The 14,664-nt window shown below is 40.8% G+C and overlaps 1 protein-coding gene across 1 annotated transcript; it reads right to left on the bottom strand.

Moving 5' to 3' along the window:
• Window positions 1-446: 446 nt before the first annotated feature.
• On the bottom strand, window positions 447-13,455 carry LOC121880228 (cytochrome P450 6k1-like). The gene is made up of 6 exons (XM_042387387.1): window positions 13,320-13,455; window positions 7,329-8,016; window positions 5,426-5,644; window positions 3,585-3,645; window positions 2,192-2,382; window positions 447-1,653 (listed from the first exon to the last, which is right to left on the bottom strand). The coding sequence occupies exons 1-6, from the start codon at window positions 13,362-13,364 to the stop codon at window positions 1,487-1,489; spliced, it is 1,371 nt and encodes a 456-aa protein (XP_042243321.1). The 5' UTR covers window positions 13,365-13,455; the 3' UTR covers window positions 447-1,486.
• Between the last annotated feature and the right edge of the window lie 1,209 nt (window positions 13,456-14,664).

The following is a 14,664-nucleotide window of genomic DNA, read 5'->3' as shown; positions in this document are numbered from 1 at the left end:
GAAAATAGTCAAGATACACTCATAACTCCATACCATAAAACTCATTGTTCAAGGCATGGAAAAAGTAAGTATACTATTGACTGTATTGTCAAGGGAGGCGACCTATTCCTGCCTCCCTGCACACATTCTCCTGGACAGTGGTAATAACAACGCAGTGAATGGAAGACGCAATGTGATCAGTGAAGAAATTTTATTCACATATTCTTCATCATATTACACGAAAACAAATACCCTGTAATAATAATTGTATAAATGGGGTAAAAATAGAATAAATTTTGTAAATGGGGTAAAAATAGAATAAATTGTATAAATGGGGTAAAAATAGAATAAATTGTATAAATGGAGTAAAAATAGAATAAATTCTATAAATGGGGTAAAAATAGAATAAATTGTATAAATAGGGTAAAAATAGAATAAATTGTATAAATGGGGTAAAAATATAATAAATTTTATAAATGGGGTAAAAATAGAATAAATTGTATAAATGGGGTAAAAATAGAATAAATTGTATAAATGGGGTAAAAATAGAATAATAAGAGACGACTGTAGATCCTTACTTCATATACCACAGAAGTAACAATGACAAATTTAGGAACGACAGCTAAGTATAATGTTGATCCCTGATGATACTAGGAACAGGTGGTATAATGAATGTATTACTGGTAAGGAATCTATCAACGTATGTATTTAACTGAATCAAACGAACTGCAGCGAAACTCAGCGCATTTATGGAACTAGAGATTAAAGAAAAGTTATTTATTTTAGTTTTAACTGGGCTAAGGTTAAGGTCACAGAAGGTCAAAATAGGGCAAAAATTAGTGGTATTTTTTCTGGTGAGAGGTCAAGTTTAATCTACGCAATGAAAAGGCACATTAACTTCAAATTGAGAAAACGACTGCTGAAAGATTTTATATGGTAACGACTGACGTATGGGTCAGAAGTGTGGACACCTTCGGCAGACACCAGCAAGAGAGTTGGGGGTCTTTGAAATGTGGTGTTATAGGGTAATACGAAGAAGAAGCTACACAGACAGGAAAACAAATGAAGAAGTACTAAGATTCGCAAAAACTTCAAGAGAAATAATTGAAATGTACAGAAAAAGAAAAATGGGATATTTTGGTTATATAATTATGGACGAAGGGATAATAACAGAGATATTAATGGGCAAAGTTGAAGGTAGGAGGGCCAGGGGAAGGCAGAGACTGAGATGGATGAATGAAATTAAAAACTGGGTCCCCAGAGAGATACAAAATCTTGGAGGATCGGTAAAAAACAGCCCGAAAACGTTTAGAGCGGAAGTACTCCACTTTAAACGTTCTTGGGCCAACCCTCAGATATCAGGACGGTACTCTGATTGATTGAATTATGTATTCAAGATGATATATGAAAAAGCTAACTTGTTTCAATAAAAGTTTGGGTTTTCATAGAAAATTTGGTTATATCTGAGCCAAGTCAGGGTCACAATGGAAAGTCAAAATAAGGTGACTTATTGTTCGTCTTCGAGTGACTTGAACACGAGCATGATGTCATCTGTGGGTTTCATGGCCACCACGGACAATTTCAATTCTTCATGGCCAGGCGCCAGAGACATCTCAAACTTCAAGATCACCTTAGCCAATGCCAACTTGGCCTCCATGAAGGCGAACCTCATTCCTGCAAGAATATGAAAGACTATGAGAGAGAGAGAGACAGAGAGAGAAAGAGAGAGAGGGTCGTCACACCCAAGTGCAATGTTAACGTCACAAGCAGATCACAATAGAACACACAACTGCTGTGAAGAAGAACAAGAACAACTGAAGATATATGTTGCATATTAAGCTTTAGTAAGTTCTCATGACTTTACCAGATTATAGTATGAATTAAGCAGCTTGCAAAGATAAAGAAATAAATAAATTAAGTTACTTGTCTGTGTACAGTATAAAATTCTAAAATAAATATCTTCTCATGCGTATAGCCTTCCACTTTTTGTATATAAATTAATCAAGTCAAGTTGGTACAGACAGAAAACTGATCTCAGCTACAGCACTACTGTACGGGTGAACTATTTTAATTTAAAACATCAAATTGGTCCTAAACAATTCGGAAAAATGGTCTCACACATTAATAGTTCTGGATTCCAGACCAAAAGATAAAGTGATATCAACATTTAACACAACACAGAGACCAATCATCCAACCGGTCTGGGACTTACCGATGCAGTTTCTGGGTCCAAGACCGAAGGGAAGGTAGGTGCCGCTGATCACATTGTGATTGTTCTCGGGCAAGAATCGGTCTGGGAGGAACTGGTCTGGGTTGGTCCAATAGCGAGGGTCATTTTGAAGACTCCAGACAGGCACGGTAACATGCTGTCCTTTCTTTAAGATAACGTCCGTACCTGGCAACCTGAGAGAGAGAGAGAGAGAGAGAGAGAGAGAGAGAGAGAGAGAGATTCACGTAAACTCAAACAATACTTTATAAAATACTGTATGACTGTACTGTATAAGTGCAAGGCTACAGGTGTATGATTTGTACAGGTGTATGACTGTATGGGATGTGTATTGATGCCCAAATCTGAGATCGTGTATACTGTATTTTTCCACCAAGGACAACTCCCTCCTCCTCCCACCACCCAGTGTCTTGTGTAAGGCAACCAATGACGTCAGCCCAATAGGGTGAGGTAATCTGTGATTGGGTGACACTCCTAGCCAACTTCTCTCGTATAACTGTATAGATGAGTGTATGACTATGGGTGGGTGTATGACAATGGGTGGGTGCATGACTATGGGTGGGTGTATGACAATGGGTGGGTGCATGACTATGGGTGGGTGTATGACTATGGGTGAGTGTATGACTATGGGTGGGTGTATGACTATGGGTGGGTGTATGACAATGGGTGAGTGTATGACTATGGGTGGGTGTATGATTATGGGTGTGTGTATGACTATGGGTGGGTGTATGACTATGGGTGTGTGTATGACTATGGGTGGGTGTATGACTATGGGTGGGTGTATGACTATGGGTGTGTGTATGACTATGGGTGGGTGTATGACTATGGGTGTATGACTATGGGTGTGTGTATGATCATGGGTGGGTAAGTTTGACTATGGTGGGTAAGATTCAGGTGGGTAGTATGACATGTGTGTGTGTAAGGACTATGGTGGTGCAAGGACTATGGGTGGGTGTATGATCACAGGGTAGGACTTATGGGTGGGTGTATGACTATGGTGGGTGTATGACCATGTAGTGTAAAAGGGACTATGGAAAAGTGGGCGACTATGGGTGGTGTATGACTATGGGTGGGTGTATGACTATGGGTGTGTGTATGACTATGGGTGGGTGTATGACTATGGGTGGGTGTATGACTATGGGTGGGTGTATGACTATGGATGGGTGTATGACTATGGGTGTGTGTATGACTATGGGTGGGTGTATGACTATGGGTGTGTGTGTATGACAGTATGGGTGTGTATATGACATTATGGGTGTGAGTGTATGACTATATGGTTGTGTGTGTATGACAATATGAGTGTGTGTATGACTGTATGAGTATGTGTATAACAGTATGGGTGTGTGTATGGGAGTATGCGTGTGTATGTATGACTAACCTGTAGTCTTGAGAACATTGTCGTTCAATTACTACTGCTATCGGGTTGAGTCTCTGAGTCTCTGTTCGGGAATAATAATAATGATGATAATAATAATAATAATAATAATAATAATAATAATAATAATAATAATAATAATAATAATAATAATAATAATAATAGAATTACTACTTCTTCTACTACAGTAATAATACCCTTTCTTGGTCTTGTACTGTACATATACAATTCTCAAGATTCACAAACCCATAAAACATATTACCTGGCAGAGCAATTAACACACCTGAAGATATCTTTGTCAGGTTAGGTTAGGTTAGGTTTCCATTTAACTTTGAATTAAATATTAATGTAAAATATCAACAAATTGTACATCACAGCGTAAATAGATACATCTCATTCTGAAGAGTTTCTCATACATTCACCTGAAAATTAGCCCCTAGATTAGTTCACCTGATGATTAAACACTCTGATGTTACCTTGGGTGGAGGGTTATGATAGGTTAGGTTAGGTTAACATTTGGGTGGTTAATTTTACGGTGAAATAGCTGGAAGGGTTAAACTTAAGGTGAATTAATCCGTCAGCAAAGGTCAACCACCGTCAGCAGGGGAGTCAACCACCATCAGCAGGGGAGTCAACCACCGCCAGCAGGGGAGTCAATCACCGCCAGCAGGAGTCAACCACCGTCAGCAGGGGAGTCAACCACCGCCAGCAGGAGTCAACCACAGTCAGCAGGAGTCAACCACAGTCAACAGGAGTTAGCCACAGTCAACAGGGGAAGTCAACCACTATCAGCAGGAGTCAGCCACAGTTAACAGGGGAGTCAACCACCGTCAGCAGGGGAGTCAACCACCGCCAGCAGGGGAGTCAACCACCGCCAGCAGGGGAGTCAACCACAGTCAGCAGGGAGTCAACCACAAGTCATCAGGAGTTAGCCACAGTCATCAGGGAAGCCAACCACTATCAGCAGGAGTCAGCCACAGTCAACAGGGGAGTCAACCACTGTCAGCAGGGGAGTCAACCACCGCCAGCAGGAGTCAACCACAGTCAACAGGAGTTAGCCACAGTCAACAGGGGAAGTCAACCACTATCAGCAGGAGTCAGCCACAGTCAACAGGGGAGTCAACCACCGTCACAGGGGAGTCAACCACCGCCAGCAGGGGGAGTCAACCACGCCAGCAGGGAGTCAACCATACAGTCAGCAGGAGTCAACCACAGTCAACAGGAGTTAGCCACAGCCACCAGGGAAGTCAACCACCATCAGCAGGAGTCAGCCACAGTCAACAGGGGAGTCAACCACCGTCAGCAGGGGAGTCAACCACCGCCAGCAGGGGAGTCAACCACCGCCAGCAGGGGAGTCAACCACAGTCAGCAGGAGTCAACCACAGTCAACAGGAGTTAGCCACAGTCAACAGGGGAAGTCAACCACTATCAGCAGGAGTCAGCCACAGTCAACAGGGGAGTCAACCACCGTCAGCAGGGGAGTCAACCACCGCCAGCAGGGGAGTCAACCACCGCCAGCAGGGGAGTCAACCACCATCAGCAGGGGAGTCAACCACCGTCAGCAGGGGAGTCAACCAACGTGAGGGGCACTGGCCACAGAGCACCGTGCCTCGGTTCGCCAGTAATTTCCCATGATTTTACAACTCTTCCATGGAAGCATTGATCCAATGTCGTTATTCCACAGCAAATTTAGTGTTGCGAGCCAAACGGTGCTCGGCTTTCTCTTGGTAACGCAGCTGAAGAGTAACCACGAGCATCTACTTTATTTCAAACCTCTAAAAGTATTAGTAAATAAAAAAGAAAGAATAAAAAAATATCTAAAAAGTTAAGTAACTGTTCATCACCTGAGAAAATGGCGTCTAAGAATGGCGCCTCCATGATGGTCTGGTAGGTAAGCGTGCCGTGTTCTTCCACTATGTCCCTCAGTTCCTGACGAAGTCGGTGCTGGAGGTGTGGGTTGCGGGCCAGGTAGTAGGAGACGAAGGCCATGGTGCCGGCTGTAGTGTCATGACCCACGATAAGGAATAGGACGGACTGAGCGACGATCGTCGAGTCTTTTATAGCTGGAAAGGAGAGACCAAGAGGTAGTGCTCAGCAGGAAGTGGTCGAGTTGTACTGTACAGTAATGTGAAAGAGCATCGAACCTAACCTAACCTAACCGAAAACGTTGATAATTTTACTCTTGGTGAGATATGATACAATTATATAATGACAAGAAACCTTTAGCACAGTCAAATATAAGTTAATCTCAGTTTCACGTAGTCTGGCCTAAACACACATGAGCTTATCTTATTATACCCCAGTCTAATATAACATAACCTAATCTAACCCCAGTATAACCTAACCTAACCTAACCTAACCTAACCTAACTTAACCTAACCTCATCCCAGACAAACTTAAACTAGCTTAAACGTATTCCAGTCTAATCTAACTTATCCTACTCTGAGAACATAATAAGAATGAAAGAAACCTGAGCAGCGTTAGGTTAAGAAAGGCTTTACTTGTACCTTGATCCCCCATACAAACTATTGCAAGTTAATAAAAGATCATTGTCAAACTGAACGTCCACACCTACAGTACGAGATCTTAACCCAAGAGAGTAAAACAGTACAGAGGAAAAGTCGTATTTTAAGTGACACCCAATGGGTTTCAAGTCTTGCAATCACATAAAACAAAGAAATAAATAAAATAATGAGAAAATGACGTCCCATGCTACTTAAGTTGCTACTTAATCAAAAAGCTTATTACGATGCTTGTTTTGTTTTTTTTGTCAGCTGCATGTTGTGTTGTACACTTGGCATTAATCTGTCAATGCATACTAATGGGAGCTCAGATTGGCAGCTAATAAATTCAAAGAACTAAACCTATCGTGAGCAGAATCTACACAATAAAATTCGTTGATTAGCGGTGTCACAGTATTTCCTTGGCACCTCTTAAAAACTTTAAATGAAAGAAATTACAAATACTGTGAAAAAAAGTTATTCTTTACATTGATACACTGTAAACTGTTAGGCCCCGCTGAATCTATTTGGAGATCAACAGCCAACACCAACTTTTAAGCGTGATTAAATTACAGGGGAACAAAATATTGTAATTTAGACAACAGTTAAATCTCGTGTGATTAGTCACTTTAAAACCCCGTCAAGTGCAGACAAAATATATTCTTTCCTTTTTAATTTTTCTTACATTAATTCCTAACCTTAAAGACATTTCTCATTAAATACATCGAATCTAATATTATTATCAATAGTGTTGCATTATTGAGTAATTCACGTACTGTATGTTCTTTAGTTTATAAGGAATTCATGCATATAAACAATAGGGTATTGTTATTGTACATCTCAGCTGATAAACGCTATGACCATATTTGGTGGCCTCTGTCTTGTGTTGACCAAAGATGTTCTATCAACTGTAATGTTTACATAAACATCGAATGAAAACAGATTATAAGTTATATCATTACCAGGAGGCAGGGGGTGACTTGAGGCTCCAGGTGGCGTCTTCTAACTAAGGCTCTGGATTTTCGAAGATTCGTTTATATAGTTTTAATTTTAATTGGTGATAATGCATATTATAACTGATTAACTTACAAAGACGGAGGCCAAGATGAGTACTAAACAGTGCCGATACTGTCTTAATTAACTGATCGCCTTCTGTTTGTCCCTCAGGGAGAAGAAAATCATCCTCCCAACCGATGCCAAATCTGAATTTAAACAAATACTAAACAAAGACCTGAACAACACTCACGATACTTAGGTGTCTTAGTGTTCGAGTTGCTCTGCTCCTCCCGCTGTTCTAGCAACAGGTCCAGGAAGTCTCCCCGCTTCACTCCCATCTCTCTATTCTTAATTGTCTCCTCCACCACGCGCTGGAAGAACAGGAACGGTGGAGTGGTAAAAGAAATCCCGATTGCATTCAACACTGAATTAGGTAGCGTTAACAGAGCTATTCCCCGTAATATTCCCCGCGCACTGATGGCGTTCAGCTCATTTGCTTTCTTGCAAAATTCTTCCTCCTCATTGTTGATGGAGTTGCACTCGATACCGAAAGCACAGGTACCTATAACATCCATGACATAACGGGCGTAAATTGTCTTTGTCTTAACGAAAGATTTCTCTTGGCAGTGTCGCTGAAGACGTTCTATTAAAGCATCTGCTTTCTCCTCCACTAGGTGGTACATTTGACGCATCCTGCCGGAGGTGAAAGTTGGGGACATAATAGACCTGACGCCTTTCCAGTGGCTGCCGTTGATGAGAAAAAGCATTTCTCTCAAGCATTCGTCTTTCTTGGATTTACCAAATGTCCTTCGTTCGCTGAAGTGGTCAAAGTCCTGAATCATAATGCGCTTGACTAGCCCAGGGTCACGCACGATCAGGGATGGCTTGAAGATCTCGTAGCCGCCTACGAAGTTGTTCCCTTCATTCTCGTGATACGTCTGGGTGAAGAGAAACATTAATATGTATTTAAATAACATGTAGATGTTATAGGATCAAACACGGGGGCACATTATGAAAATAGTTGTGGCGTCATGAACAAATAGTATTTTTCTTTTAAGTAAGACATTAGGATCTCGGTTCATACTTGTAAATTGTTTTGGGGGTTGAAATTCTTGGATGATGGCAGGTAAGTGTTGTCTTAAATCATGTAAATATTTGCTACTGTAGCTACTAAGGGTATTACAGCTGACTGATTTAACCAATAGCATTGTTATAGAATATCAACATTTGAACTAAGAAACTTAAGGACAAAATAAACAAGTTGTTTTACTTGAACATTTCTTACACGACAGTGTGATTAGAGTTAACAGATTGTTGATATTGTACAGAGAACTGTGAGAGGCTGTGTAGTGTCATGGGTGAGGGCAGGGCTGGTCTTTGGGGGTGAAGCGGTGAGAGGGACCCAGGCTCACCAGCAGGGGTTAAAAACAACCTCGGGTAATAAAGCTCATCTGAATCACAAATTCACCATATTGTAATACCGGTAAAGGCTAGTGCTACTTCAGAACAGGGATGTGCCCTTCTGAGGGCCGAACTTCTGACCGAGTTAGAGAGGGTCAAGGAAGAAAACTTGAAATTAAAGGAAGTGTTAGTGAAGATGAAGAAAGAAACAAGAGAAGGAAAGCCAGTGCCTGACGAAAACTCAGGAGAATGGAAGGTTGTGAGGAGAGGAACGACCAAACTGGTGGTAAGAAAACACACCAATTATAAGACAACAGCAGCTAAGTGTAAAAACTCTTTTAGTCCTTTGATAGACGAATTGGACGTTAGCATAGTCAGGGACAGGGTGAACAAGGAAGGTAAGAAAACCTTAATTGTTGGCGATTACCAGGTACGGTATTTGGATAGAGCTTTTTGTGGTAAAAAGAAAAATAGGATGATTGTTTGCTTGCCAGGAGCTGGGGTGGGGGATATAGTTGACAGGATGGACCATATCTTGTCTGGTAATGGGAACAAACCTATTATCTGCCTCAGTGCAGGAGGCAATGATATTAGCCGGTGTTTTTGTGAGGAGCTCCTTGATACGTCCAAGACAGCTATAGAACATATTAGGTAGACGGGAGGGATCCCTATCATATGGGGTGTCCTGTCTAGAAAGAAAGGTGGCAATGAATGGTTGTCAAGGGCAGTTGGTGTCAACGGCAGTTTTGACAGATATTGCAAGTCAATATCAGTCCCATTCGTGGGCAACTGGGACAACTTTTACGGAAGAAGGGACCTTTATGCTTAGGATGGGGTACATTTGTCTAGGGCTGGGGTGGCATCTCTGGCTGGCTATCTCAAGAGGGCAATTCAAAAAATGTCGAAATCTTTAAACTGCTAGGGCAACATATGGGTACGGAGGTGGAGGAGACTGCAGTGGCAGAGGATAAACAAAGTGAAAGGTTACAGAGAAATAGTGCTAGGAATGATGACGAAACTAATTTAGGCAGGGAGTTAAAACCCAAACGCGTCAAAGAGAGGACTCAGAACACGACTAACGTAAATGTCTATTACTCAAACAGTAGGAGTATGAGAAACAAAATGGATGAAATCAGGGCGTTGGAATGTACCTAAAAAAATCGATATAATAGCATTCACGGAAACATGGATAAACTTAGACTCACGTAAGTTACCTGTCGAGTACCAAATTGCCGGTTGCAAATTATGCCATACAGATAGGCAGATTAGGAAAGGTGGCAGAGTAGCAATCTATGTCAGGGATAATGTGAAATGTGAAATAAATTAGGAAATAAAAACTGAACTGAATAAAGAATCAATTTTGATAGAATTAACCGATGGTAGGGGAAATCTAATCACCTCCTAATCTTGATAGAGTTAATGAGCGACTTATTTGGGATGAAATAACACAGGGCATCCAGACACAGCAACGTCTGTATAGTAGGCAACTTTAACTTTAGTCAAATAAATTGGATCGACCTTACTGGTAACCCAGAATCAGAGGATTTTCTTGAAACAATCCAGGACTGTTTCCTAAGCCAACATATAACCGAACCCACCCGGGGTAATAATATACTCGATTTAGTTCTGTCAAACTGAGAAAACCTCATTAGTACTGCCGAGGTAGGGAACGAACTTGCGAACAGCGGCCACAAAGAAATTAGATTCATATTAGAATTTAAGGCAGTGGCAAGGAAAATTCCATTAAAGTTCCAGATTTCAGAAGGGCAAACTTTGATAGTTTGAAAAGGCAGCTGAGAAAAGAGGTATCACGTTTGGGTGTGAATTATATGACCTCACACAATGTACCCACAGAGGGCGACCTCACTCTACTTGGAGACCTGACAACGATAACCTCACAAAATATAACGGCTGAGGATGACCTGATCACAAGATCTGAGGTTGACGAGATCCACAACAATTTAAATATTGAGTTACTTAATGCACAAAGGCAGAAAATACCATACAGAAAACTTGGATCATATAACAATGACTCTAATGGATAAATAATTATTTAAAGAATATTATTGGACAAAGGAAGGCTATAGGTAGGAGAATAAATCGTGATGAAATTTACCACCGAGATTATTATAAGGTATTGGCCAGTAGGGTTAAGACCGAGATAAGAAAAGCAAAGAGGAATAATGAACTGAAGGTAGCAAGGGAGGCAAAGTCAAACCCCAAGGGATTCTTTCAAATGTATCAAACTAAAACACGATAAAAGATTGGACCAATACAGTCAGATACCAGCGAGCTAACTGATAACGACGGAGAAATTAGCAATAATATGAATAAATATTTTTCAATAGTTTTCACCACCGAAAATTTAAATATGATACCCGAGGCACCGACTATATACAGAGATAGTGAAAAAAATAGATTAAGCGAGATAGTAGTGAATAGTAACGATGTTAGTAAGCAAATAGACAAACTAAAGCCTAATAAGTCACCAGGTCTCTATGATATATTTGCCAGAGTATTAAAGGAATGTAAAGAAGAGCTTAGTATGCCCTTAGCAAAGTTGTTTAACATGTCCTTAAAACCGTATGTAATTACCAGAATCCTGGAGGATAGCGAATGTAATACCGATTTTCAAGAAGGGAGATAGATTACTATCCTCTAACTATCGTCCAATCAGTTTAACATCAATTGTAGGCAAATTATAACTGGAAGCAATAATTTCAAACTCTATTCGAAATCACCTGGAGAAGCACAAGTTGATCACTGATTCCCAACATGGCTTCACAAGCGGGCGATCATGTCTAACTAATCTGTTAACATTCTTTTCAGCTGTTTTAGAATCAATGGACGATGGGCACGACTATGATGTGGTATACCTCGACTATAGCAAAGCCTGTGACAAAGTTCCCCACGAAAGACTAATAAGAAAAGTGGAGGCTCATGGCATTGGAGGAGATATTATAAAATGGATTAGGGCGTGGTTACAGGACAGGAAACAGCGAGTGAGCATAAACTGCAGTAAATCCGACTGGAGTAACATCACTAGTGGAGTACCCCAAGGCTCAGTACTTGGACCATTATTTTTTATTATATATATATAAACGACGTAGATATCGGCATAGACAGCAACATGCGTAAATTTGGAGATGCCACTAAAATAGGGCGTGTAATTAAATCTGACTAGGGCTCCGCAAACTATAGGAAGATCTAAAAAACAAAAAATCGAGTCGTCTAAAAAATGGCAGATGAAATTCAATGTGGACAAATGTAAAGTACTTAGTCCAGGAGATGTAAACAGAGAAACCAAATGAACAACGTTGTTATAGAGAAATCCGACTGTGAGAAAGATTTAGGAGTAATGATAAGTAGAAATCTTAAGCCAAGTAAACAATTTGTATTTGCTCGAAACAAGGCTAATAAAGTATTTGGTTTCATACAAAGGAGTGTAAATTACAAGACTAGCGAAGTCATCCTAAAACTATATCTTGCGCGTGTGAGACCTCACCTGGATTATGCACTTCAATTCTGGTCATCGTAAGACAGAATGGATATAGAATCCCTAGAAAGAATTCAGAGGAGAATGACAAGACTAATCCCGGGCATTAATAACCTTGAGTACAGAGACAGGTTAAAGCATCTCAATTTGCACTCCCTCGAGAGACGTAGAGTGAGGGGCGATATTATAGAGGTGTATAAATGGAAGTCAGGGCTAAACAAAGGGGACATTACAAAAATACTCAAACTATCCAACCAGGAGCAAACTCGCAACAATGGTCTTAAGTTAGATAAATTTAGATTTAGGCGCGAGATAGGTAAACATTGGTTTGGAAATAGAATAGTGGCTGAGTGGAACAAGTTACCAAACATCATCATTAACTCTAATACGCTGGATAGCTTCAAACATAGGTTGGGTGGATATATGAGCAATAGGGGTTGGGTGTAAACGGGACTGCCCAATATGGGCCAATAGGCCCACTGCAGTTTCCTCCATTCTTATGTTCTTATGTTCTTCTTATGATCAGTGTGTGTGTGTGTGTGTGTGTGTGTGTGTGTGTGTGTGTGTGTGGGTGTGTGTGTGTGTGTGTGTGTGTGTGTGCGTGCGTGCGCGTGGTAATATAAAAACTAAGTGGAGTCGGGTACCTGGGTCACCTTTTTTAAGAAAATTTATCTTGGTCCATTAAATCCCAAATATATTATGGTCAACTCTTCCCCGACTTAGACGAGGGGTTAGCAGTTAAGGTGAATTAATTACTCCTGCCTGAACTCAAACTTAACCAGGTGACAATTTCCTCCAACAAATTTGAAATGAGTCGTGTAATTCTTCGAGGTCTGAGACCGACACCAAGACTGAAACAACAGAGCCTCGAGACCCACACCACTGGATCTGACACCACTGTACCAATGTTTCAATACCATGTACTGTATTGTAAACTCCTAGCACCCAGAGGAACATTCTAAAACATATAGCTGTACACACACACACACACACACACACACATAGTTGCAGGCTTTAAAGCTAGAGCGATAAAAAGCTGGATGGGCTATACATATGCATTATAGAGGTTTAAAAGCATCTCAAAGTATTTTCGTGAACGGTGGTATCGTTCTAAAAGGTATAAGCAAAACAAAAACGAACCTGATGATTCCACCGAGTGTATACAGTGAGTAACTGTGAAACGTTGTCAATGAATCACTGTATATGCAAACTCAAGTGGATATATTGACCCTATAATCAGTGGATCCTATAATCAATTAGGTGGGAATACAGGCGCACATTCATCACCAGACACTTGTATATAAAGAACGTTAGGTTGGGTTAGGTTAGGTTAGACAGCCTTACCTCATTTAGGAAGTGCCAAAAGGGTTTAGTACGCTTGAAGATCATGTGGAGATAAATGTAAAAGTTGCGAAAAACGGAATTTGAGGGAACACCACGTGATGACCAGTACGAACACTTCCTCCAGCAATACACAATGAACAGTGCTACGAACCCCCTCCACCCTGCACTACGAACCACGCCATCTATTGTCCTTATCTACCTACCCAGCACCACGAGCAACGCCATCTAGGGACGAGACACGAGTATGACTCGTCTTAGTTACCACCTGGAGGCTCCCCTTCTCCATATCCTGGGTTGCGTCACCTCCTCAAAGTCTTCTTTGTCAGCTCCAATTCGAGGAGAGGCACTTGGCTCTGGGAAGTGACCACAGGATCATCTATCCTCTAAACCTACGTGCAGTGACTTCCTACCGTCTTCTACAATACTCAGCCTTACTCGTCAGCCATCTCAGCTCCTCACTTAAGTACTTATATGTTGTATTAACTCCCCCACGTCCACTTGCTTCAAGATTGTTTTATGTTTATTAATATGTATATACTGTTAATGTTTAGGTTAAGTTTGGTTAAGGGTAATTTATAAGCTGAATATTTTGTTAAGGGATTTATGGTACTCTATTATATACAACGAAAACTCGCATCCTTTGTCTACCCTTTTATAGTCCGATTGTCTTTGTCTGTTTTTTTTTATTGTTGTTACCTGTTGGGATCTGGGTAGACGTATAACTATATTCTAAATCCCCAACTCGTAACAAATGGCGACCTTGCCAGGATTCGACCTTAAGTACCATATTCCTTCCTCCCTTGTTACTCAGTGTTAATTATTCCTCCCAGTCACTTCTGTTCACAATTGCTTTACGGTAGTTTAAAGTTTCCTTCATATGTGTGTGCATATATTGGTATTATCGTATAGTAAGAGTGACAGACGTAGGATATTAGGTTCCAAGTGTCATAAGGCTTACCTGTTATTACACGTGGCAGGTGTGTAGTAAGTCTTATCGAGTGTTGGGAAGAATCCGGATCTGTTTAATGCCGTACCCTCACTCCAGAGTAGGTTGTTCCATAGTCACTAGTTTACGGTGAAGTGATATCTTGGGACGCCACGCTCTACCAGGACCCCATAATTATAAAGCCTCAATTATTGTTCTTCTCATTATCTCATTCAGGGTCAATCATACCATTTATCAGGGTTGTTAATCCGGATCTTTATATTAATGCCGTAATACGCCCTACCTCTTTCAAGTATATCAGGGTTGTTAATCCGGATCTTTATATTTATGCTGTAATACGCCCTACCTCTTTCAAGTCTCTTATCCTTATCTAAGGATCTTCTCAGAAGAACAATAATC

Source organism: Homarus americanus, unplaced genomic scaffold, assembly GCF_018991925.1.
Source record: "Homarus americanus isolate GMGI-L3 unplaced genomic scaffold, GMGI_Hamer_2.0 scaffold54728, whole genome shotgun sequence".
Classification (NCBI taxonomy): Eukaryota; Metazoa; Arthropoda; class Malacostraca; order Decapoda; family Nephropidae; genus Homarus; species Homarus americanus.
The sequence above is the reverse complement of the archived record's forward strand: the minus strand, read 5'-3'. Positions and strand labels throughout refer to the sequence as shown.

Bases quoted from the DNA above. Each gene is read 5' to 3' on its own strand.
- LOC121880228 (XM_042387387.1), bottom strand. From the start codon at position 13,364: ATGATCTTCAAGCGTACTAAACCCTTTTGGCACTTCCTAAATGAG. The intron at 8,017-13,319 runs GTAAGGCTGTCT...CTCTTCACCCAG, and splicing joins TTTGGCACTTCCTAAATGAG to ACGTATCACGAGAATGAAGG. The intron at 5,645-7,328 runs GTGAGTGTTGTT...TCTCCTTTCCAG, and splicing joins CACTAAGACACCTAAGTATC to CTATAAAAGACTCGACGATC.